At 39.2% G+C, this 23,442-nt stretch overlaps 1 protein-coding gene across 1 annotated transcript in view; it reads right to left on the minus strand.

The window, feature by feature from the left end:
• The window catches only part of LOC127626697 (unconventional myosin-XV-like), a 55,401-nt gene that overhangs the window by 25,149 nt on the left and 6,810 nt on the right, over window positions 1-23,442 (minus strand). Inside the window, exons 7-27 of the mRNA XM_052102672.1 lie at window positions 22,990-23,093; window positions 22,827-22,890; window positions 22,537-22,650; window positions 22,279-22,440; window positions 21,726-21,839; window positions 21,359-21,417; window positions 21,015-21,138; window positions 10,193-10,288; window positions 9,679-9,810; window positions 8,271-8,396; window positions 7,856-7,933; window positions 7,444-7,589; window positions 7,256-7,301; window positions 6,795-6,919; window positions 6,270-6,384; window positions 5,992-6,167; window positions 4,596-4,686; window positions 1,201-1,263; window positions 656-713; window positions 423-547; window positions 96-191 (exon numbers count right to left, since the gene is read on the minus strand). Coding sequence (XP_051958632.1) covers window positions 96-191; window positions 423-547; window positions 656-713; window positions 1,201-1,263; window positions 4,596-4,686; window positions 5,992-6,167; window positions 6,270-6,384; window positions 6,795-6,919; window positions 7,256-7,301; window positions 7,444-7,589; window positions 7,856-7,933; window positions 8,271-8,396; window positions 9,679-9,810; window positions 10,193-10,288; window positions 21,015-21,138; window positions 21,359-21,417; window positions 21,726-21,839; window positions 22,279-22,440; window positions 22,537-22,650; window positions 22,827-22,890; window positions 22,990-23,093 — 2,214 coding nt within the window. The remainder of the gene's footprint in view (window positions 1-95; window positions 192-422; window positions 548-655; window positions 714-1,200; window positions 1,264-4,595; window positions 4,687-5,991; window positions 6,168-6,269; window positions 6,385-6,794; window positions 6,920-7,255; window positions 7,302-7,443; window positions 7,590-7,855; window positions 7,934-8,270; window positions 8,397-9,678; window positions 9,811-10,192; window positions 10,289-21,014; window positions 21,139-21,358; window positions 21,418-21,725; window positions 21,840-22,278; window positions 22,441-22,536; window positions 22,651-22,826; window positions 22,891-22,989; window positions 23,094-23,442) is intronic.

Genomic DNA, 23,442 nt, shown 5'->3' on the forward strand with positions numbered 1-23,442 from the left:
TGTACTTAGGCTACTAAATGGGTTCAAATGGGTTACTGATTTAATAAAAACATCAAATTGAACCAAAAAGTGAATAAATCCAATATCTCACTGACCAATTTGTAGATTTCAAGAGCAGCACGGGCATCCTCAGGGTCAAGAGAAGTCAGGGGCTTCTGTAGTGGGTAGCCCTGCGGTTGGCACCATCCATCCTATAGCAAAAAACAGATAACTGTGATGTATCAGAACTCAAATTAAATGGATTAAATTCAGAAATTGTATATGAAGCAAATGTCCAGAGAACTAGAACAAAGTTTTTACAACGATAAATACATAATAATATTATAAATACTAATAATATTTGTTATTATTATTTTTCTACAAAGTTCCAAGGAGAAAAAAAGCTTTATAATTAACAGCATATCAATTTATTAACATCATACCTTTAAGACTGTGTTGGCATATTGAGAGAAAGGATGACTGTCAATATTTAGGGGCAGTGACAGGTTGTGTTCCGCTTTTACTTGTGACAGACCTACTTCTGTTATCCCTGATCCTTGAGGGCGCCCTTAAAGGCATCACATGAAAATGCAGATGAACAGAGAGTAGCATACAAATATTGCTTGTATTTAATCATGCGATGGGAAATTGTGCTGTCAGGTGGCAATGCACTCACCTGCTGCATTGCGTAATCTGGCTGACAGTTCTGCTGGGATCTCCAATAGTCCCACATCCTTTAGGAGAGATATAATATTTTTTAAATATTTTTAATATTCTCTGAAGTTAGTTAAAGAAAGAGTTAAAAGATAAAGATCATGTGCATTATGACTTGGAGAACATAGCACAAACCAAAACAAAAAAGACAAAACAAAACACAAAAAATAAATAAAAACAAAAAACAAAACAGAAGAAAAAAAAAAACACAAAACCAAAAACAAAACAAAAAAGAACAAAACAAAACACAAAAAATTATTTAAAATAAAAACAAAAAATAAAATAGAGAAACAAAAACACAAAACCAAAACAAAAAGTACAAAAAATAAATAAAATACAAAAAACAACAAAAAAAAACCACACACATAAAAACCTAAACACAAAACAAAAAAATTATAAAAACAAACAGATGAACAGAACAAAATACAAAAAGATAAACAAAAAGCAACAATAAGAACAAAAAATATACAATAAAAAGATAGAGTAATAGGAATCAGTGCGTCTCACCATCTCTGAAGAGGTCGATGTAGGTTTTGCAACGTGCTTTACTCTGCTTTTATCCGAATGTTCCTGATAAAATCAAAATGCAAACAAAATCTAAAATCATAAAAAAGTTTAACATTGAATTTATTTAACAGTAATGCCCTTTGTTCATTCACATATCCTCTACTGAGTCAACAATTAAACATTTATTTTGTATGACTCTCCCAATCAGTTATTCTTTTACCTGTTCACGGCATTAAACAAAACGTAAACAGACCTATTCTTAGCTGCTGGGCTGCTTTTATATCCCAGAAAGACCTCCCTCTACTCGCTCCTCCCCAAACATAAGAATTAGATGAAATATGAGTTTCCAAATCCATCCCTAATCTTTTATCTTATCATTGTGTTTGACTTTACTCACTTTTCTGTTTTGTATTACACCATTGCCATTAGTGCATAGAAGACAGAGGCCTTACACTGATTTCCAAATATTGTAGAAAGAAACCTGGGAGTGTTCTGGGGTGTTACCCGTACCTTTTATCTTTAACATTTTTACTTCTCTTGGAGAGTCAAAAACTAACAAACACACAAATAAATGACTAAATAAAGCTGTTTAACCCATTCAATGCAGTTTAAGTCCAGCATCACATTTCAAACCAGTCTCAACATTTAAAACAACTCGTAAAAAATACCACAAAGTGATATGACAGCACAGTGCATGACAGCTCAAATGGACATAGTCCAAACTTCATAAAACGAGGACAGGTCATAAGGAAACCAAAAGCAGCAGGTTATGTAACTTAGTGGATCATTTAAAAATTATATAAATTAACTGTCAAATGTCTGGACACACTTGAATAATCCTTTGCTTTTATGGTCTTAAAATCTTTTGATCTAAAGTTTTATTTGTAAATCCCTGAAAACAAATATACATTGGACCGGATAGTGAGGAAAAAGCAGCCAACAGGTCCCAGTATACAAGATAACTCCTTAAAAATTATCGCAGGTGGATGATTTTTCCCTCATGAAGTTGGTGATCCCTATATATTTCCCATACATCATTGATGTTAGTTCATGGTTTTCATAACATATTATACTAAAAATTAGGAAAAAATAAACAATGAATAGGTGTGTCTAAACTTTTTACTAGTAGAGGAAGAACATTTTAGATCGAATAAAATAATTTATTAAAAGCTTTATCCAACCTATTACAGTAGATCAAATATACAACTTCTAATTTACTGAAGTCATCTCTTGGCAATCTACTTACTCTGAATACTATATATAATGAATCTATTCTTTTTGCTATTTGTCATGTGTTATATGGATAAATATTAAACACTACCTACCTATGACGATATTAAAAAAATGTAGCAGTTTCCATGGAAAGTGTTCTTAACAGCAACCGAAATTAATGTTGTTCTCATAAAAAACAATGAGTTTGGAATCCAAGCAGAAGAGAAATGTTGATAGGTGTGTAAAGGTGGGTGATTGTGTGAATATGAGAAATAGAGAGAGAGTGAGACAATCAAGGTGGGATCAAAGATGAAAGGGCAGGAAAGAATGTGGGTGGAGTTCACCTCACCTATTGTAAATGTAAATTGTAAAATTTTCTACATTTGTACACACTGTTAAAACAGTCCATGACACACTAGAGAGGCAAAACATGCTATGTGAATTATAGTCTATTAATAACCATGCTAATAATAGTTGTTATAATGATAATACGATCAATAATACAAATTTATTTTTCTGATGGCCATCTGTTAGTAGTTCAGATTTGTACTTGGCCTACTAATATTTTTTTTACTAACCTTTGACCACGAATTACACTTTTTTTTTAAGCAACAGAAAGAAAGGAATAGATTTGTCATTTAATTAAATGTTGGAACAATTGAAAATAGTGTATCAGTTTTTCTCTTGTGCGACCTTCGGGACATTTTTGTCTTTTTCATTTTTGTTTTTTCAATTGTTTTGGCTGTGTTAATGCCATCGGCAAACATTAAGTCAAAGGTGTATATTTTTTGGGGAGTTTTGATATTTTAACCTCAGTTACTATAATACATCTATAATGCACTGTGTACACAAAATCCCTCTATTTCTACTATTTTCCACGAGATGGCACCATTTTTCTCATGTTTGGTCTATGGAGCAAATACATGCTTTTTTTTTTTTTACAAACTTCTGTTTGCTGTATTATAGAGCACTGAAGGCCAATTGAATAAATGATGCTGCTAAAAATGTGTGTTTGTGTGTTGGTATTGGTGTCAGAGTGTGTTTTTGTGTAAAAAAAAACAACAGTGGCATTATATAAACAAACTGGCATTTAAAGGGATAAAATCCTGAAATTGAATGAATATTTGCAAGTTATGATCAGGACTGATGTTGGTTAAAAAAAAAAACGTACTCATTGAAAGTGAAAAATAATATTAATAAATAATAATATTATGGCAGTTTTTTGAAACAGACATTTTTGTCCTCTAAGGACCTCTGAGTAACCTTTTTAAATTGATGCACAAGAGTTAAACAGTTATAATGTCACCCCAAGACAGCAAAGATTTCATAAACACAGTATATCAAGAGATTAGTTTTTTATTTTCAACCCATACTAACTGATGCACCCCAATAACATTCTCACAATTTCAACAAAACCTCATCTGTGTTTGCCTGCCAGATAGCCTAATCTTGTTGAGCAGAACACATCACAGAAAACTATATTTTTACATTTACAAGGCATTAAACCACATGTACGTAGTCAAGGAATGTAAGACAAAACTAATTTATGTGTAGAAAGAACCTTAATTTGGAATAAAAGATCCAGAAAAATAACTGTTAATACTTTTATTTTCAATAAAAACTTAAATGGCAAAAAAAAGAAAAAGTTAAATTCAATGGCACGGCTTGATACTGCATTGTTTTCTATAGAGGTTCTTATCATGCAATACGATTCTAAGAGTGCCATTTAAGAGCAATAAATAGAATTTCACCTTCTCAGTACACAAACGGTCCAAAGTCCATCCAAAGTGGTTAACATATTCAAAGATTCATGGTTTATCATGCAAGTTCACACTCTGACCTTACACGTAATAGTGTATGGCAGGAAGTCCGGAAGCATGAATTAATATACAGAGTCCCTAAAAACTGTTTGGACACTTAAGCCCAATTTAAAAATATAACATAATTTGTTTGCCGATGCCACCTGATTAGATATTTTGTTTTTTAATGCAATGACATAAATGTCCAAATACTTTTTGGGCCCACTGTATGATTAATATAATACTAAATAATGAGATGGGACAAGAGGGGCTGGGACTTAGTGATGTCATATCCATGTGTTAGTATATGTGCACATTAAGTCACGTAGAAGCCATATAGACACACGGGGAGAGGAATAGACATATAGAGATAAGGACTCCTACCCTCCAATGACGTCTTTTGATGGTGTTCCGCGTGATCATAATAGTTGCCCAGAACTGAGTGAATGATTGCTTCAGTCTCTTGTAGTACTTCCTGTAACAGAGAGAGGGGACCATTCCTTCACATTCAAATCCATATTAGCCCATTCATGGATACTTCCCTTAAAGGGGAGTTCACACAAAATTAAACTTTTCTCATAATTTACTCATGACATCACAGATGTGTATGTCTTTCTTCAACTGAACACAAATGAAGATCCAAAAGAGGGTCTATAAAATGCAATTGAATAAATGCCACACATTTTTAAGCTACAAATAAGCACATAAAGCCATCATAAAAGTAATCCATATGACTCAAGTGGATTAATTAATGTCTTCTGAAGCAAAACGCTAGGTGTAAGAAATAGATCAATATTGAAAACTAATTTTTTTCGAGATCACGCTACCTCTCGTGTGACATAAGCATGTTGGCAGTGGTTCTCAACCTTTTTGACTCCAAGGCCCCCCACTGTCCAAGACAAAATTTGAAGGCCTCCTCACCTGAAACTAGACATGTCTGGTTAAAATAATTAATCATGGATAATTTTTTATTCTAGAAGTTTCAGCAAGAGTCTGATTATAATTTGTAGGCATACCTCTTAAAGTATTTTTTAGCATCTTAATTAAGTAGGACTATATTAATTACTTTAATATTTCTTAATATTTAAAATTCATTTTAAGTCATCTTGAGGCCCCCTTGGAAGTGTGCTGAGGCCCCCTAGTGGGTCCCGGCCCCCTTGTTGAGAGCAACTGGTTTACAACAGAGAAGCATAGAAATGCATACATAGATGCCTCATTTGGCTGGTTTAGATATGTCAACTGCAGTGCCATCTTGAAACTGTTAACAAGGAGAGCAGTTTCACAGTTTGAATCGGCTTGAATGCAAGTGAATGGAGGAGATGCCTCAGACCAAGCTTCATGCCCAGACCGCTGCATAAACTGCTTTTGTGTGGAAACAGTATCACGGTCCATAGAAACAGCTGCTAATGAGATATCTACATATGAATATCTATGCAGAGGATGCTTGCACACATACATCATGCAAAAGGCATTTTGAACTCCACCGTCATCAACGAGCTGGCCGGAAGTGAACATTTTTAGTAAAAAAAGTTTTATATATTTTTCTTACACACCTAGCTTTTCACTTTAGAAGGCATAAATGAATCATGTTTATGATGGTTGTATGTGCTTTTTGGAGCTTATTTTTGTTTTACACCCATTCAATTAGCTTGTGTTCAGGAAAAGAGAGAAAGTCATACACATCTGGGATGGCATGAGGGTGATTAAATAGTGAGATAATTTTCATTTTTAGGTGAAATATTCCTTTAAAGCCTATCAAATATGACAGCTCTGCACATACCTGGCCTGGTGGCCCCTGATATGGGACTGGATGACAATGGCCTTCTGTTTAAAGAAACGGAAATTGCGTCTGCAAATAAAGCCACGAATGTTCCTTTGGATGGTGACTGCCGCCCATGTTTGGGTACTACTCCATTTTTCCTCTACCCTCTGGTAGAGAGCCTCTTTCAGAAACACCTGTGTGTTTATATATAATGTTTGTGATGTGTTGTGATGTGCATTTACAAGAGAGTTGAAAATAAGAAAATAAGCCAATTAAGTTCCTCTATGTTACTGTACCTTTGTGAGTCCTAGCTGGTACTGGCCAACTTCCGCTCCAATAGTGTCCAGTAAAGTAACCACCTGCTCTTTACAAGAGAGGTTTGTAGTTTTCTGGGCTAGTAACACACCATATCTGAAATTAGGGAGACAGTGGCTGAAAATGTAGTTGAAATGGGTCAATGTAATCTAATTACTTTTTAGTCAAAAAGCAGTGTAATCCATTAAATGTTTTAATTATTGTAATCAGATTACAGTTACTTGTAGACTTTAATCTAATTTAATTACTTTTAAGTACATTATAGTGTTATGCTTATTTATAATATATAATTTAAGTAGAATACATAATGTGGAATACATTTATCATTTATGAGAATACATAAATTATTGCTCCGTAACAAGTCGTTGTGAATGAGAAATGTGAGGTGCTGACTTGTGAGTAACAATGAAGATATATAGACATTGGTTTGGCTTGGGTCCCTCCTCTCCATTTTTTTTATAGGACAGGCGAGGTAGGTTTGATCATTTACAGAAGTAATAGCACACCTCTCCATGAACAGACTGAAGGGGATGCGAATAGGAAATCCCTCTTTTCGTATGTGAATGGTCTCCAGTATCCCTCCATGCCTCAGCTGTGTGGTTATGTAGTCGACATCAAATATTCCTGGAAACTGAAACCACAAAAAACAAAACATGAAGTCCACATAAACATCTGTGCATGCTAATAGCACACCAAGTCATAAACAGAACCGAAAAGGTGTTTACAAATTTATTGTATGACCTAGAGAGTACATGTACATTTTTAAGATGTCTGTTTAAGCGCATTTCATCTGGAAAGCATTGCATTCAAATTTTTGTGTACAAACATCTGATAAACATCTTAAAAAGAGCAGATTTACAGATTCTAAATCATAAACATGCAAACACTAAAAATGACATCTTCCAGATGAAAAACACACATCAAACAGTTGTCTGGGTGATGTACGTGTGCCATCTGGGGAGGTTACCTTAAAATAGTTTGGCTTAAAGCATCGTATAAATGTAGTTTTACATCTGGAGAACAAAACAGAGAACAAACATGCAACAACATTTTTCCACATTCAGTAAACATCACTATATATCCGAATGGCAGTGACTTCACAGTGGTATGTTAATACAGAATATGGTAGAATAAAAGAATGTCACATTTGCTGACCTCTCCAAACGGGTGGTAAGTTCTGTAAGTGACTGTTGAAAGTGAGCAGCTACTGTTGACATCTGGTTGCGGTGGCCTCTTGCTCTTCCCAGCTCTTTCTGCTGAATGTAACGCTCCTGAACCTTTCGGAATATACCTGACACCATCTAAACAGACAGCAAACACACTCCTATTACCTGTAACAGCTACAGTATGTGTTACCAAACATTGGTCCTTTAAAAATGTATGAGATTAAAGCTTGCATAAATGATATCTGTCGTTAGCAAATCTTTCGTTGTGTTTGGTGTGTAGACAGTCTCATGAATATATAATACTGGACACATTATGTTTCTTTGCTATCTTGAGAGATCAGAAATCACTGATGACATGGTGAAGCTTCCATACACACAGCGCAAAGTTGAGATTTGTTTACCTGTAACCTGCTGCGAGCAAAAAGCTCCAATACTTCGGGTCGAAACTGGTCGTGATTTTTATTTAGAAAGTTATGCACCTGATGAGAGAAAATATTTTAGCCATAAAAATGCTGAGGATTCTCAAATGATTTTGTTTTGTCTTAAAAGGATAGTTAGCCCAAAAATTAAAATTCAATTTCCTTGCATCTTTTTTTCCCATACAATGAAAGTGACTGAGGCTAATATTCTTCCTAACACTTGTATGAAACTTTGGGTGAAAGTATATGCTAAATGAATGAATATAAATGCAAGATTCAGATCATTTCAAAAACCTTTTTGTTCAAAACCTTTCAAAATAATGACATGGCAGGTAATTGAAGTTGTGGGCATGAATAAGTAATTTTGTATATACTCAGATGAGGCTTAGCAACTTGCCTGGTATGTGACAGCCCCAGCATAGTGATATATGGTGAACACTGGGAGAGGAATTTTGGGCTTGGTGTAGTAGGGGCTGTTACCATGGTGATAGTGACATTTCTGCAAGAATGTGTGATCCGTAGCCTGAATCAGAGAAAGAAGGAGAGAGAGCCAAAGAAAAGAGAAGTGTGGACAAAGACGGCCAATAAATGCATCATAGAAAAGAATCATTTGCATTTGAAACAACAATGGATCAATTTGGTTGAAACTCAAGTTTTATGTTATTTAAACATCGCATTTGAGACAATTAAGTGATAGTTCACCCCAAAAATAAAAATGCCTCATTTGTAGGCATTTACTCACCCTCATACCATCCCAGATGTGTATGACTTTCTTTCTTCTGCTAAACACTCAACACACAATATCTCAGCTCTGTAGGTCCATATAATGAAAGTGAATGCTGGCCAGAACTTTGAAGTCCCAAAAAGCACATAAAGGCAGCATAAAAGTAATCCATACAACTCCAGTTGTTAAATACATATCTTCAGAAGAGATATGATATGTGTGGGTGAGAAATGGATCAAAAAGTCCTTTTTTACTATAAATTCTTACATTTATTAAAGTTAAAGTGGAGATTTACAGTTAAAAAAAGGATTTAATATCGATCTGTTTCTCACAAAAACGTATCACATCACTTCTGAAGATATGAATTGAACCATTGGAGTTATATGGATTACTTTTATGCTTTTTATCAAAAAATATTGTGTTCAGCATAAGAAAGAAAGTCATACACATCTGGGATCACATGAGGGTGAGTAAATTAAGAGAGAATTACATTTTTGGATGAACTATCCCTTTAAGTAGAAGAACATTTCTAAATTCAGTATTCAGGGCTGTTTTGACTGTTGAGTCACATAAACCTCAAAAGGTATTTCTTTTTTTCAAGGGGTCCATTTATAATTTTTTGTGCCAAAAACATAGAAATGAAGTTGTCACAAAAGGTTAATGTGTATTCAGTGAACTTATTTCTATATCTTATATCTTATTATATATATCTTATTTCCAAGATATCTTATCTTATTTTCGGTCTTTATATTCCATCAACGATGGAAATGATCCACAGCTTTTCTGTAACCAAATCTTTAAGGTATGTGGTTGGACAGAAATTGACTTTCAACAATAAACCGACCCAGAGAAATATAAACTGGTGTAAACATTGTCACAAGCCTTGATCTTCCCTATATGTTAATGTTTCTGAAGTCGGAAATCTGAGGATTTATGAATGAGCCCTTTTTGCAGTTGAACTGAGGTCAATTTGGGTACTAAAGGCTAGTGTGTTTTCATAGTACAATTATCTTAAAAGATCAAGGTAATTCTGCTTCCTTTTGATTAAGTTCTATGGCTTGAAACTGTAATATGTGGTTACTTGAGGCAAGCAGGTCTGGTCATCCAGGATGCGAAGAATTCCATACGGTCGTGCTGAGATGAGATCCAGACATCCAAGAGCGTCTTTCAGGGCTATTGGATACCACTGAATCTGTTCTGCGCTGTATTCTTCCTAACACAAACACAGCCACCAAAACTTTCAGCTATGACAAAGGAAAACAAATCACAAAAATACAGAAAGAAGCACAGAAAATAAAAACAAGAAGGATGGAAGGAGAAAACAAGCTTTAAAGACCCCATGAAATCAAGTTTTGTGGCTTTTCAGTCTATGTGAATAAGCTTTGCAGTTATCGAAGTACTCATATGCGTTGACAAAATAAACTTCTATCAGATATACTCATTTAAAATGTACAGTCTTTCTCTTTCAGGAGAATTAATCAACAATATTAATGACATCTTGTTCACAGGGACATATACAATTGCACTTAAAATGGAAGTTATTGAAGTCAAGATATTCCTTTAAAGGGCTTTATGAATGCTATGGACACACTGACCTGCTCTTGTGACACCACGGCTTTGTTCACAAACTGTTGCAGCTTCTCGTTGGCAAAGTTTATGCACAGCTGCTCAAAACTGTTCACACTCAGGTCCTGTAACAGAGACAGTTGTACACTTTCATATTTAATAAGAGGTTTACCATATTCTTAATGAAGGCAGGTGACAATTCAATGTTCTTGAGTAAAAAAAACAATCACAGTAAAATTTGCACTTTAAAGGAATATTCCGGGTTCAATACAAGTTAAGCTCAAACAACAGCATTTGTTGCATAATATTGACCGCAAAAAATCATTTTCACTTGCACCATCTTTTCTTTCTTTTTTTCCTTTTGCTCTGTACTTTTATTTTTTCTGATTAACATTTTTTATTGATTCATACATATAACAAAGAAAAAGAAAACATATATACACTGAATCAACATTTAACCCCCACTATTACCCCTCCCCAATCACCAACCCCACCCTGACCCTCAATGAACATCCCTGTGGTCACATATAAATATACACACGCACATTTAAACTATATTTTTCTCTCCACAGCCCTCCCTGAGAGTCCCCCAAAAACGCCAAATAACTGCCCCATTTCCCATCAAAAAATCCCAGATCCCCATCCTTCTAAATGGTAAATGGTCTGCACTTATAAAGTGCCTTTTTTAAACTTAGCCAAAAACCTAACCAAAGTGCTTTACACTGTGTCCCAATTACCCAATCACTCACACACATTCATACACCAATGACAGCAGAGCTGCCATACAAGGCGCTAGCATGTCATTGGGAGCAACTTGGGGTTCAGTGTCTTCCCCAAGGACACTTCGGCATGTGGAGAGACATATCTAGTATGGGAGCTGGTCGCGCCAGCCATGGTATTTTCTCTCTAAGTTTTCTTTCCACTGAGTATTACGTTCATAAACATGTGGCAAATATGTCACAAGGGCTCAAGGCAACACATGCAAGCAGTGCAGCGGTAGGTCCTGTCTTTCGTAGGGGAGGAGCTCTAAAAACACGGCGACCGAGGCAGAGCTCTCGGGAGACAGGGGTCTACCGAAGGGAGACTGTGCCACGGAAGATACTTCACAGGAGGTTACCAGGGTAACCGACACCTGTGGAGCCCAGTACTGGGCACAAGTACTGGGTCCGACTACGAATTCCTCCTCTCAATTTGTGAGCGAGAGGGCTAGGAGGAAAGACATCCAGGGTTCACGGTCCATGAACTCCATGAAGAGAGCGTACAACTTCACCTCCTGGAGGGGATAGGCACTATACTCAAGATGTACAACCGGCCAGCTGCCCCGCATTACGAAACGTACCTGTTCTTACCTGAAAGAACACGGGACGAAACCGGCTCAACCAAGATTCTAGAAACTCGCAAAGGTATTGGGTGTTGCCCAGCCCACTGCTCTGCAGATGTCTGCTAGAGAGGTGCCATTGGCAAGTGCCCATGAGGATGCCACACTCCTTGTAGAGTTTGCTCAATCCTGCAAGGAGGCTGGCATGGCCTGGGTCTGGTAGGCTAATGCAATGGCGTCCACGATCCAGTGAGCAAGCCTCTGTTTGGAGACAGCGTTCCATTTCTGCTGTCCACCAAGGCAGACAAAGAGCTGCTCAGAGCATATAAAGCTCTGCGTGCGATCCAAGTAGATGCGCAAAGCACGCACCCTCCTCCAGGGGCAGCGTTTGAAGGCTCACCAACTGATCCCTAAAAGGGGTCGTGGGTACCTTGGGCTCATGTGAGAGTTTTCCGGACCGAACTCCAGGCACATTTCACTGACAGAGAACGCTTGTAGGTCCCCAAATCTTTTGATGGAAGTGAGCGTGATTAGGAGGGTGGTCTTTAATGAGACAGGCTTTAACTTGACTGACTCTAGGGGCTCAAACGGGGCTCTCCGAAGGCCCAGCAGGACCATGGAGAGGTCCCATGAGGGAAAGAGGTGCAGCCTAGGAGGGTTCAGCCTCCTGGTGCCTCTCAGGAACCTGATGATCAGGTCATGCTTGGCAAGGGACTTACCTTGAACTGCATAGTGGTGCCCTGCTATAACACCTACGTACACCTTCAGATCAGAACTACCCTCGTGCAGCTCTTTTAGAGCCTTGGCCTGATGGACCTGTAGGAGGGCCGTGGCATGCAGGGCGGAAGAGACCTGACCGGCAGCACTGTATGCTTTGGTCGCCAGAGACGACGTAGTCTTACAGGCTCGGGAAGGGAGTGCCAGGCGCCACTCAGCAGGGAAAGGTGTGCCGCGATTGCCTTATCCAGGTCGTGCTTGCCAAGGGACTTACCTTGAACTGCATAGTGGTGCGCTGCTATAGCAGCTACGTACATCTTCAGCTTCTATTTTAGGAAGGAAAGCACTGACCCGACTGCGCATCTCTGGGGGTCTTCGTTACAGGAAGAACACCACTTAGCGAATACACGCCACTTCAGGGAATACAGCTGCCTTGTGGAAGGAGCCCTGGCTTGAGTGATCATGTTAACCACTGTGGGCGGTAGACCACTTAGGTCTTCCGCATTCCATCCAGGGACCAGACGTGGAGGTTCCAGAGGTCTGGGCGTGGGTGCCAGATGGTGTCCCATCCTTGAGAGAGAAGGATCTTCCTCAGGGGAATTTGCCAGGGAGGTGCTGTCACGAGAAGCATGAGGTCCGAGAACCAAGTCTGGGTTGTCCAATAGGGTGCCACAAGGGTGACTTATTCCTCGTCCTCCCTGCAAGTAGGCTCACTGGGGGGAACGCGTATTTGCGCAGCCCCCGGGGCCAGCTGTGTGCCAGCGTGACTGTGCCAAGGGAGGGACTACCTGTGCATTGCCGAATCGACTCTGAATCAGCTGGACCACCTGGGGATGGAGTCTCCACTCTCCCCTGAGCATCATCTGCCGCAACAGTGTGTCTGCTGTGGCGTTGAGGTTGCCGGGGATGTGAGTGGATCGCAGCGCCCTGAGTTGCCGCTGACTCCAGAGGAGGAGGTGACAGGAGAGTTGCGACATGCGACAAGAGCCTAAACTCTCGAGAGTTACTGTGTGCACACAGGGACCTGGTGCTCACAAACCTCAGCCATTTAGGGCTTCGGGTCAACTGGGAAAAGAGCAAGGTCTCCCTGGTTCAGAGCATCACTTTTCTCTGCATTTTCTTCAGCCCTAGGACAGCAAGTGTCCAGGCATATCGTGGTTATGACAGACGCCTCCAACTCGGCCTGGGGCGCCGTGTGTTACGGGCATACCACTGGTGGTTCCTGGACAGGACAGGACCACATTGATGCACATCAAAACGTTTCTGCGTCAGCATCTTGAACGGGAATCTGTGCAAGGCTCGGTTCAGAACTCGCAGGTCCAGGATTGGCAGCAATCCACCGCCCTTCTTTGGAATGATGAAGGGCTGTAAAACCCTTGCCTCTCCTCGGCTGGAGGCACAGGCTGCAGAAGGACCGCAATCTCCACATGTAGGACAGCAACATTCTCGCCCTTCACCGCCGTGAAGTGAACACCGTGGAACCAGCAAATTGAATCGCATAGCCGAGTCGGATGGTTATGGCCAACCAGCTCCTGTACCATGAAAGTGAACAAAGTATGCCTGAGTGCGTGCGCCGTGACCTTCGTCGCACGAAGGGTAAGATCGGTCACCGAGTACAGTTCTTGCAGCACATTGAGATCAGAACTACCCTCGTGCAGCTCTTTTAGAGCCTTGGCCTGATGGACCTGTAAGAGGGCCGTGGCATGCAGGGCAGCACTGTATGCTTTGGTCGCCAGAGACGACGTAGTCTTACAGGCTCGGGAAGGGAGCAACTCTGCCAGGTGGTGCAGCTCAGCGGGGAAAGGTGTGCCACGATCCTTATCCTCCTGGTGTATCGTGGCATAACCCTTGGCCACTCCACCGTCGAGGGTAGTGAGAGAGGACGAGCTGAAGGATCGGGTTTGGGCAGTGAATGTATTAATAATTCTGTGGAGGCAACCCACATATCTAGTAGGGTCGGAGACGAATAATAAAATATAATCTGCGTAAAGCAAAAGCTTATGTAGCTATATCTCCCATCACCACCTCTGGAAAATCATCTTCCTTTCTTATCGGGGCTGCTAATGGTTCCAGGGCAAGACAGAGTAATATCCGGAGTAAAATAATCTGAAATGCATCCATTTGTTTGTACCGCCGCTACTGGGTGTCTATAAAATAACTTAATCCATCCAATAAACGTATTCCCGAACCCACATATTTCCAAAATCTTAAAAAGAGAATCCCATTCTACCATATCAAACGCCTTTTCGGCGTCAAGATGTCAGTGACCGGAGTCTGATCATTCGCCACTGACCACATGATATTGATGAAATGCCTAATGTTATCAGAAGAGCTATGGCCCTGAATAAACCCCAGCTGATTATATGTATAAGAGATGTCATAGCTTAATAGTTTAGCCAATATTTGTGGTATGGTAACTCTTACACTCGCTTAGATCTTTGTCCTTTTTAAGAATCAGACTAATCTGGGCTTGTGTCATGGCTGGCGGAAGCTTTCCATTCTTTAATGATTCCGTGTAAACTTCTAACAAAAGTGGAGCCAGTTCTGTAGCATAAGATCTAAAAAATTCAGCGGCAAAGCTATCTGGCCATGGTAGCCTTGCCTGTGGGCAAGGCCTTTAATTACCTTGCCAAGTTCCTCCAAGATTATCTCAGAATCAAGAGAATTATTTGCTCAGTCGTCAGTTTAGGGAGTTTTAATTGTTCCACGAAATTTCTAATATCTTCATCAGTAGACGGAGACGTGGAACTATAGATATCCAGATAGAATTCTTTAAAAGCATTATTAATATCAATGGCCAAGGTAAATATTTTACCACAGGCAGATTTCACTGAGGGAATGGTAGAAAAAGACTCTGCTTTATATATCTAGCCAAAAGTTTGTATTTCAATCGGGTCAATTCTCCAAGGCCATAAGATGACATTCGGTGCTTCAGCTCTGCCTCGGCACTTGTAATATTCCCTTCCCAGGGTTAGGAGGGTTACTGCTTGTATTCTGTAATGTATTCCAATACAGATTACAGAATACATGCTGTAAAATGTAATTTGTAAAATATTCCATTAGATTGCTCAAGGTCAGTAACGTATTGTTGCTTTTCAGACTGTACGATATGAATGCATTGATATCGCCATGGCACACTGTGTGACATTATGTCAGACTGCACGATATACATTGTAGCCGACTGTGTTCTCAATCGTCCCGATCAGTGAACGTGACTCATGTTACGGGAGTTTTGCGGAATTGAGAAAAGGCTAAATTTGCCCATCGTGGAGGAGTATTTGTTTTTTCTCTATGAAAGTCAGGAGATCAGCATTTCCATTCCTCCAATACCACTCCATCACGATCATAGGCTAACATTTACAAGAAAGATGGATTTTGTCAATTAGGCTTATAAGACATCTTGATCACAAATACAGAAAAGTACAGATGTTGAGAATGAAGGTGAGCTACCACAAACAAATATTCATATTCAGGCAGAATCGTGGACAAAATTGTACAGTGTGCACCCACCTTTAATAAAAAAATATTATCATGCCTGGTAACATGTGCATGTAAAATGGCTAGATATAGCATTTTAGCTTAGTGTAATGCTGACAATTTACACAAGGTTTATTTCTATTTCTTCTGCTCCAAACTTACTTCAAACTTATTTCTCTTTTTGATCGTATGAATGTAACATATCATAAGAAAGTGTTTCACCGCTGTTCAAACACACTTTGGATCGCATCATTTATATGTATAAATATTTTCCATCTAAAAGGACTAAATATTAAAGGAAACAACTGACAATAAAATGCAATGTAATCTCTTCAGTAATCAAAATACTTTTTGAATGTAACTGTATTCTAATGACCAATGATTCAAATCTTAACTGTAGTGTAATACAGTTACTTATATTTTGTATTTTAAATATGTAATCCTGTTACATGTATTCCGTTACTCCCTAAACTTGTCTCTTCCAACTCCACAAGTTCTCGTGCTTTGGATTTTTTGGTGAATGAGGCATGCAGTATGATCTGAACCCTAAGAACCGCCTTAAGTGCCTCCCAAGCCACGCCCACAGAGGATCCTGAGGACCAGTTGGTCTCCATATAAACACTGATTTCAACCTTTAACATTTGTTGGAATTCAGGATTTTGTAACAGGATACATTAAAGTACCAACTATATGATTTATTTTTCTCCATATGTTGCAACACCTCTAAACTCACCAAGGTGTGATCTGAGACAAAGATGTTTCCAATTGAGCAATCAACAACAGACGAAATGACGGACTTAGATATAATATATATATATATATATATATATATATATATATATATATATATATATATATATACATATACAGTGAGGAAAATAAGTATTTGAACACCCTGCTATTTTGCAAGTTCTCCCACTTAGAAATCATGGAGGGGTCTGAAATTGTCATCGTAGGTGCATGTCCACTGTGAGAGACATAATCTAAAAAAAAATCCAGAAATCACAATGTATGATTTTTTAACTATTTATGTGTATGATACAGCTGCAAATAAGTATTTGAACACCTGTCTATCAGCTAGAATTCTGACCCTCAAAGACCTGTTAGTCTGCCTTTAAAATGTCCACCTCCACTCCATTTATTATCCTAAATTAGATGCACCTGTTTGAGGTCGTTAGCTGCATTAAGACACCTGTCCACCCCATACAATCAGTAAGAATCCAACTACTAACATGGCCAAGACCAAAGAGCTGTCCAAAGACACTAGAGACAAAATTGTACACCTCCACGAGGCTGGAAAGGGCTACGGGGAAATTGCCAAGCAGCTTGGTGAAAAAAGGTCCACTGTTGGAGCAATCATTAGAAAATGGAAGAAGCTAAACATGACTGTCAATCTCCCTCGGACTGGGGCTCCATGCAAGATCTCACCTCGTGGGGTCTCAATGATCCTAAGAAAGGTGAGAAATCAGCCCAGAACTACACGGGAGGAGCTGGTCAATGACCTGAAAAGAGCTGGACCACCGTTTCCAAGGTTACTGTTGGTAATACACTAAGACGTCATGGTTTGAAATCATGCATGGCACGGAAGGTTCCCCTGCTTAAACCAGCACATGTCAAGGCCCGTCTTAAGTTTGCCAATGACCATTTGGATGATCCAGAGGAGTCATGGGAGAAAGTCATGTGGTCAGATGAGACCAAAACAGAACTTTTTGGTCATAATTCCACTAACCGTGTTTGGAGGAAGAAGAATGATGAGTACCATCCCAAGAACACCATCCCTACTGTGAAGCATGGGGGTGGTAGCATCATGCTTTGGGGGTGTTTTTCTGCACATGGGACAGGGCTGACTGCACTGTATTAAGGAGAGGATGACCGGGGCCATGTATTGCAAGATTTTGGGGAACAACCTCCTTCCCTCAGTTAGAGCATTGAAGATGGGTCGAGGCTGGGTCTTCCAACATGACAATGACCCGAAGCACACAGCCAGGATAACCAAGGAGTGGCTCTGTAAGAAGCATATCAAGGTTCTGGCGTGGCCTAGCCAGTCTCCAGACCTAAACCCAATAGAGAATCTTTGGAGGGAGCTCAAACTCCGTGTTTCTCAGTGACAGCCCAGAAACCTGACTGATCTAGAGAAGATTTGTGTGGAGGAGTGGGCCAAAATCCCTCCTGCAGTGTGTGCAAACCTGGTGAAAAACTACAGGAAACGTTTGACCTCTGTAATTGCAAACAAAGGCTACTGTACCAAATATTAACATTGATTTTCTCAGGTGTTCAAATACTTATTTGCAGCTGTATCATACAAATAAATAGTTAAAAAATCATACATTGTGATTTCTGGATTTTTTTTTATTATGTCTCTCACAGTGGACATGCACCTACGATGACAATTTCAGACCCCTCCATGATTTCTAAATGGGAGAACTTGCGAAATAGCAGGGTGTTCAAATACTTATTTTCCTCACTGTATATATATATATATATATATATATATATATATATATATATATATATTCATTCTAGAATAAATCTTATAGACTGATGAAAACATTTTATGTTAATCCCTGCCAGATGGGTTCAACAGTCTCCAAATATCTGCAAGACCAAGATTTTTACACATCCTGTGAAGCGTCAATGTTGCTCTAGGGGGCTTACATACTTTTGCTTCACTTTGATAAAAGACTGAGTCCATCAATAGATTAAAGTCTCCTCCCAATATTATATCATGAGGGGAGGCAGCAGCTTGCAACACTCCATCAAGATCTATAAAAAAGCCCTGATCATTAGCATTAGGTGCGTAAATATTAGCCAAAATCAACCTTTGCCTCAGAATTTCTGCTAAAACTATGACTCTTATTAATTTATCTTGAATCATTTTGAGACATTTCAATTGTAGACGCTTTCTTGTCAGTGTAATGACTCCCCTGCTTTTAATTGAACCAGCACTAAAGAAAACATGTCCACCCCATATCTTCCCAAATTTTTTAGCTTCCTGCAGGGAAAGATGCATTTCTTGAAGAAACACTATATCATATTTCTTACGTTTAAGAAGAGAAATAACCTTCCTTCTTTTTATGGGGTGCCCCAACTTATTCACATTCCACGTGGAGAGAGACAATCCACTCATATTAACAATTGACATTGTGACATAAAAATATGGATTGTGTGTCAAAAATTGAATTATAAAGACCAAATTCCAACATTAGTGTAACAATCAAACCCCAAACTTCCCCAGAACCAAACAAACAGAAAAAAGAAAAACTTACGCATTAACCTGCACACGACAGCACCAACTGGCATCTATCCCTCTAAACTCAAACAGTCCATGTACGCCCACGAGAGTCCCCACGACAATTTTGCAGTCGTATTGCTCAAGTCTGGTGCTTCTGTACAAATTTTGTGAGACAGAATTACCCAACAGAAGATAATCTATAAAACAAACTCCAGCCAATAGGCAGAATAAACACAAAGAACATGTAGATTAATTCACATAACTGTCCCGAAGGTGTGTTCCTCCATAAAACAAGCCCCAGCCACTGGTGGAACCAGCAAAAAAAAAAAGGCTGTTTAGATTCCTCGGGCAGTCAAACACATGTTCAGTGAGCTGGGTCATTCAACTGTTACATGAGGGCAACAAATGACCCAGTCACTCCAATGTCCTGCAAGAAATACTCCACAAAACAAACTCCAACCAATAGGAGGAATAAGCACAAAGAACGTGCAGATTCATCAACAACTATGTCCCGAAGGAGTGCCACAACACAAAACAAACTCCAGCCGCTAGGCAGAACAGCACAAAAAGAAACAAAAAAGTCGCTCAGCTACCTCAGCAATGCGAGTACCACAAAATAACTTACTCAGTCCATTGACCTTATGAAGGACATCGCTTGCTGGGGACATGTAAAAATTTTGCGGCCATCCTTAGCATCTATTCTAAATATGGCCAGGAACATTAGTGTAAAAGCGACCTACCATTGATGTAAGAGTTTCTTGCATTCTTTCAATCGATCACGTTTCTCGCGTCGAATTAGCATAGTCTGGGAACAAGAAAATGCTGTGGTTCTTCCAAGAAAGCCTTCCTTTACTCCTCGCCTGACGTAACACAAGATCTTTATCAGATGATCTCAGAAATTTGGACAGAATTGATCGGGGCTTGTCTTCCTTTACGGATCGCCGAGCCGGAACCCTGTGAGCTCGCTCGATTATCAGCTTATGGCCTGTTATGTTGTGCAGACTCTGGAAGAGCCCATCCAGAAATTTCACCATATCCCAACCTTCTTTGTCCACAGAAAAACCCAACAATTCGGACGTTATTCCACCATTTACGATTCTTCAAGTCCTCCAACTTCTCCCAGACGCGCTCCAAATCCACCTTGGTCTCTAGCGGATTACCAGCTAGTTACCTCGCCGAAGACTCCAGATAATTGATCCGTTTCTCGACATCCCCCCCCCCTTGTAATCACCTCAGGGATTTTTGTCTCCATGGCAATGATCGATCGACGTATTACAGCAAGATCCTCTAAGTCAGCAATGACCTTCGTCAGCATTGATGCATTTGCAACAATTCTCTACAAATTTCCCTCCGGCCAAATAGTCTCCCTGGCTTGTGGCCTGTGGCTCAGGGGCGTCATCTTGAGCACGTAAGTGTCTTTTAATCTCTCCAGAGCCCGAGGATTTTGAATTCTTTGACATATTGTCTTCCTAGAACAGTTAAGGATCAGGGTGTGTTGAATCTCACCGTTTTATGACATAAAAAGTATTAAAACTAGCAAAGTGCGAAGAGCTCACCGTTCACACGTCTGAACCTTGCATGGCGTCACGTGACTTCCCCTGCACCTCCTTTTCTTAAAAAAAAAAATCTAAATCTGGGTTATAGTGAGGCACTTACAATGAAAGTGAATGGGACCAATCCATAAACATTGAAATACTCACTGTTTGAAAGGTTTAGCCACAAGACTCAAACAATTTTCTGTGTAAAGATATAGCCAATTTTACAACTTTGTTACCATGACGATATAATGTCAACAAACCATAAAACCCTAAGATGACTGTACTCTACAGCTCAAATAAATCATTAATTTTAACAGAATTACAGCAAGTGCTTTTATAAAATTACAAGCTTCACATTTTTGCCTTTAAACCCTCCAAAAATTGGCCCTATTCACTTCTAGTTTAAGTGCCTGGCTGTGACCTTGATATTTGCTTTTTTAAAGAAAAGGAGGGAGGAGTCTAAATTATTCATTTTGGTAATCAATATTATGCCACAAATGCTGTCAATTGAGCTTAACTCATAATAAATCCAGAATATTCCTTTAGGTTAATTATGAGAGGACGAATACCTCAAAGCCATATATGTCCACGACGCCAACAGTGCTGTCCATCTCGGTGGGGATCAACCACTCATTGATGCGTTCAAGCATCCAATCAAACAGCACAGAGTACAGCGTCTTGGCAATGGCATCTCTGAAGCAAGAGCAGTGTGTCAGTATTCTAAAAAAATCTGTGCATTGGCTCAGGGACGTTGACCCCCCGCCAAAATAAATAATCATGATCAATGGAAATGTGTAATGTTCAAGACAAATCTACGCCCTTTCCTCAGCTATATCACTGAAAAATCATTATAAAAGGTGACGTAATAATATTATTTAATAACATCCTTAACAATATAATTACAGCATCTAACCTGGATTCAATGGCACTTTCCACAGATAGAGGGCAGTAGATCCTATCATAAGATGTTTCCTGTGCAAACAGATGAGTAGGAGATACCTCTGTTCAATTAAATTCAAGTAGGTATAGCTGCAGGCTGGAGATCTTCAAATGGGGGCGGAATCTCCAAAAGAGGGCGGGTTACTCCAGAAGCGGGCAGGGTTCACATCCACTCACGGTTAGGAAAAGGGTTAGGTTAGGGGATCCTCTTTGCTGGCGTTTTGGAGCTCCCACCCCTTTTTGGAGCTCTGTCTGCAGCTTTATCCTTCTCATTAAATCAGAGGCCATGGGAATTTCACAAATGTGAATTTTAGAGTGTGAGAGTGCGTATTGATGCTCACTGTAACCCGATGAGTGATGACAATCTGTAATGCCTCAGCTGACACTTGCAAGAGGTTTCCCACTCTCCGAGCTTCGGCTTCACTGAAAATACGGGCCATCTCAAACGATTCACTCTAATTTTGGGAGGAGATATAAGACATCACACAGGGAGGAGACACACACAGCCCTTTGAATATAGAACAATATAGACTACAAATTGAAACGGTGTTCGCTGTCTATTTTTTACTTTTGCAATGTGACAAGTGATTTGCAAGTGATTTTACACAGGATATTACACAAGAAAAAACGTTGGGCAGGACCTTTCGCAGTTGATTGTGACATGTGGAAAACTCATTGGAGGGGAGGAGTTGAAAAATAAGAGGACATGTCAGAGGAGAAGCAAAAGTTATTAGATTTTGATGAAGGACTATGAAGAATTTTTAATACGTAATTTCTTTAAAAAAACATGCACTGATTAAATATTCAGGAATTTGTATGAAGTAAAAAGGGTCTATTTTTGATTTTCTGTTGATTCCTCATTATCCCCCTTTGGAGTGATTCAGGCACGCACACCTCATAAGAACTGAAGCAAATGTTGCCCAACTGCAGAATGGATGACAGAATGGCCCAAATGGTTGCAAGTTGATCTGCATGTAAACCAATCGTCTCCAAGCAGTGGATCAAGAGCAAGAAATCTTGCTTCTCATGCTTCCCTTGTAGCTCACAAGCCCTGCCCTTAACAAAACATTTAAATCAGGAATATCAGACATATTAGAGCAGGAACAAGCATCATAAACCAGTGGGTTACATAAACCAGGGCTCTTCTCTTACCTGGTTGAGATAGAAGTAGGTCTCAGCTCCTTGCAGGTAAAGATCTTGCTTGTCCCACTCATTCATTCCATCCAGGAGTTCATAAAACACATGGTAGTTTCTCTCTTCCTTGGCCTAAATGGACAAAGCTTTATTTACTCTGCATGCAGTTACTCATCAGTATTTACAGTTTGATGTCACTTAGAGCATAAATACATTTTGACTAAGGACAAACGATCTTCTGTTGATTATCATGAACTCAATTAATATGTAAGGTGCCACAAATCACAGCTAATGAATAAACTATATACCTGAAATACAACTCGTGACTTTTCAAGGAGATACTTTGACAAAGATGTCCCAACTACAACACCACTGAAAAAAAGTAAGGTGATTAATTGAGATCATATAGTAGTGTGGTCATTTAATGGCCAAGCCCCTTTTAATCAGAGCCACAACATGCAATACACTTACTGGCGTATATGGATGTGTAGATACTTTCCAAATCGGCTAGAGTTGTTGTTAAGTATAGTCTTGGCATTTCCAAAGCTCTCAAGAATTGGCAAAACCTCCATTGGCTAATGAGAGTGAAATCTCAGGAGTTATGTGATTCTATCTTAAAATTGCACAAAAAACTTAAAAGAAGGTTCAATACAAGTTAAGCTCAAAGATAAAATTGCATTCTAAATGTAAAGTTATACCCAATATTATAATTTTGTTGTCATGGCGATGTTGCTAAACACTGTAATCTAGTAAATGTTGTAATGACTGTAAATCCCTGAATTTATCGCAATAAAATCATATTAACATTACTGGTCCCATTCACCTCCATTGTAATTTTCTTACTGTAACAGCGTTTTTTGTCCATTTGTTTTTAAATAAACAAATGCCGTCAATTGAGTTTAACTTGTATTAAACCCGGAACAT

Source organism: Xyrauchen texanus, chromosome 33 (genome assembly GCF_025860055.1).
Source record: "Xyrauchen texanus isolate HMW12.3.18 chromosome 33, RBS_HiC_50CHRs, whole genome shotgun sequence".
Taxonomy (NCBI): Eukaryota; Metazoa; Chordata; class Actinopteri; order Cypriniformes; family Catostomidae; genus Xyrauchen; species Xyrauchen texanus.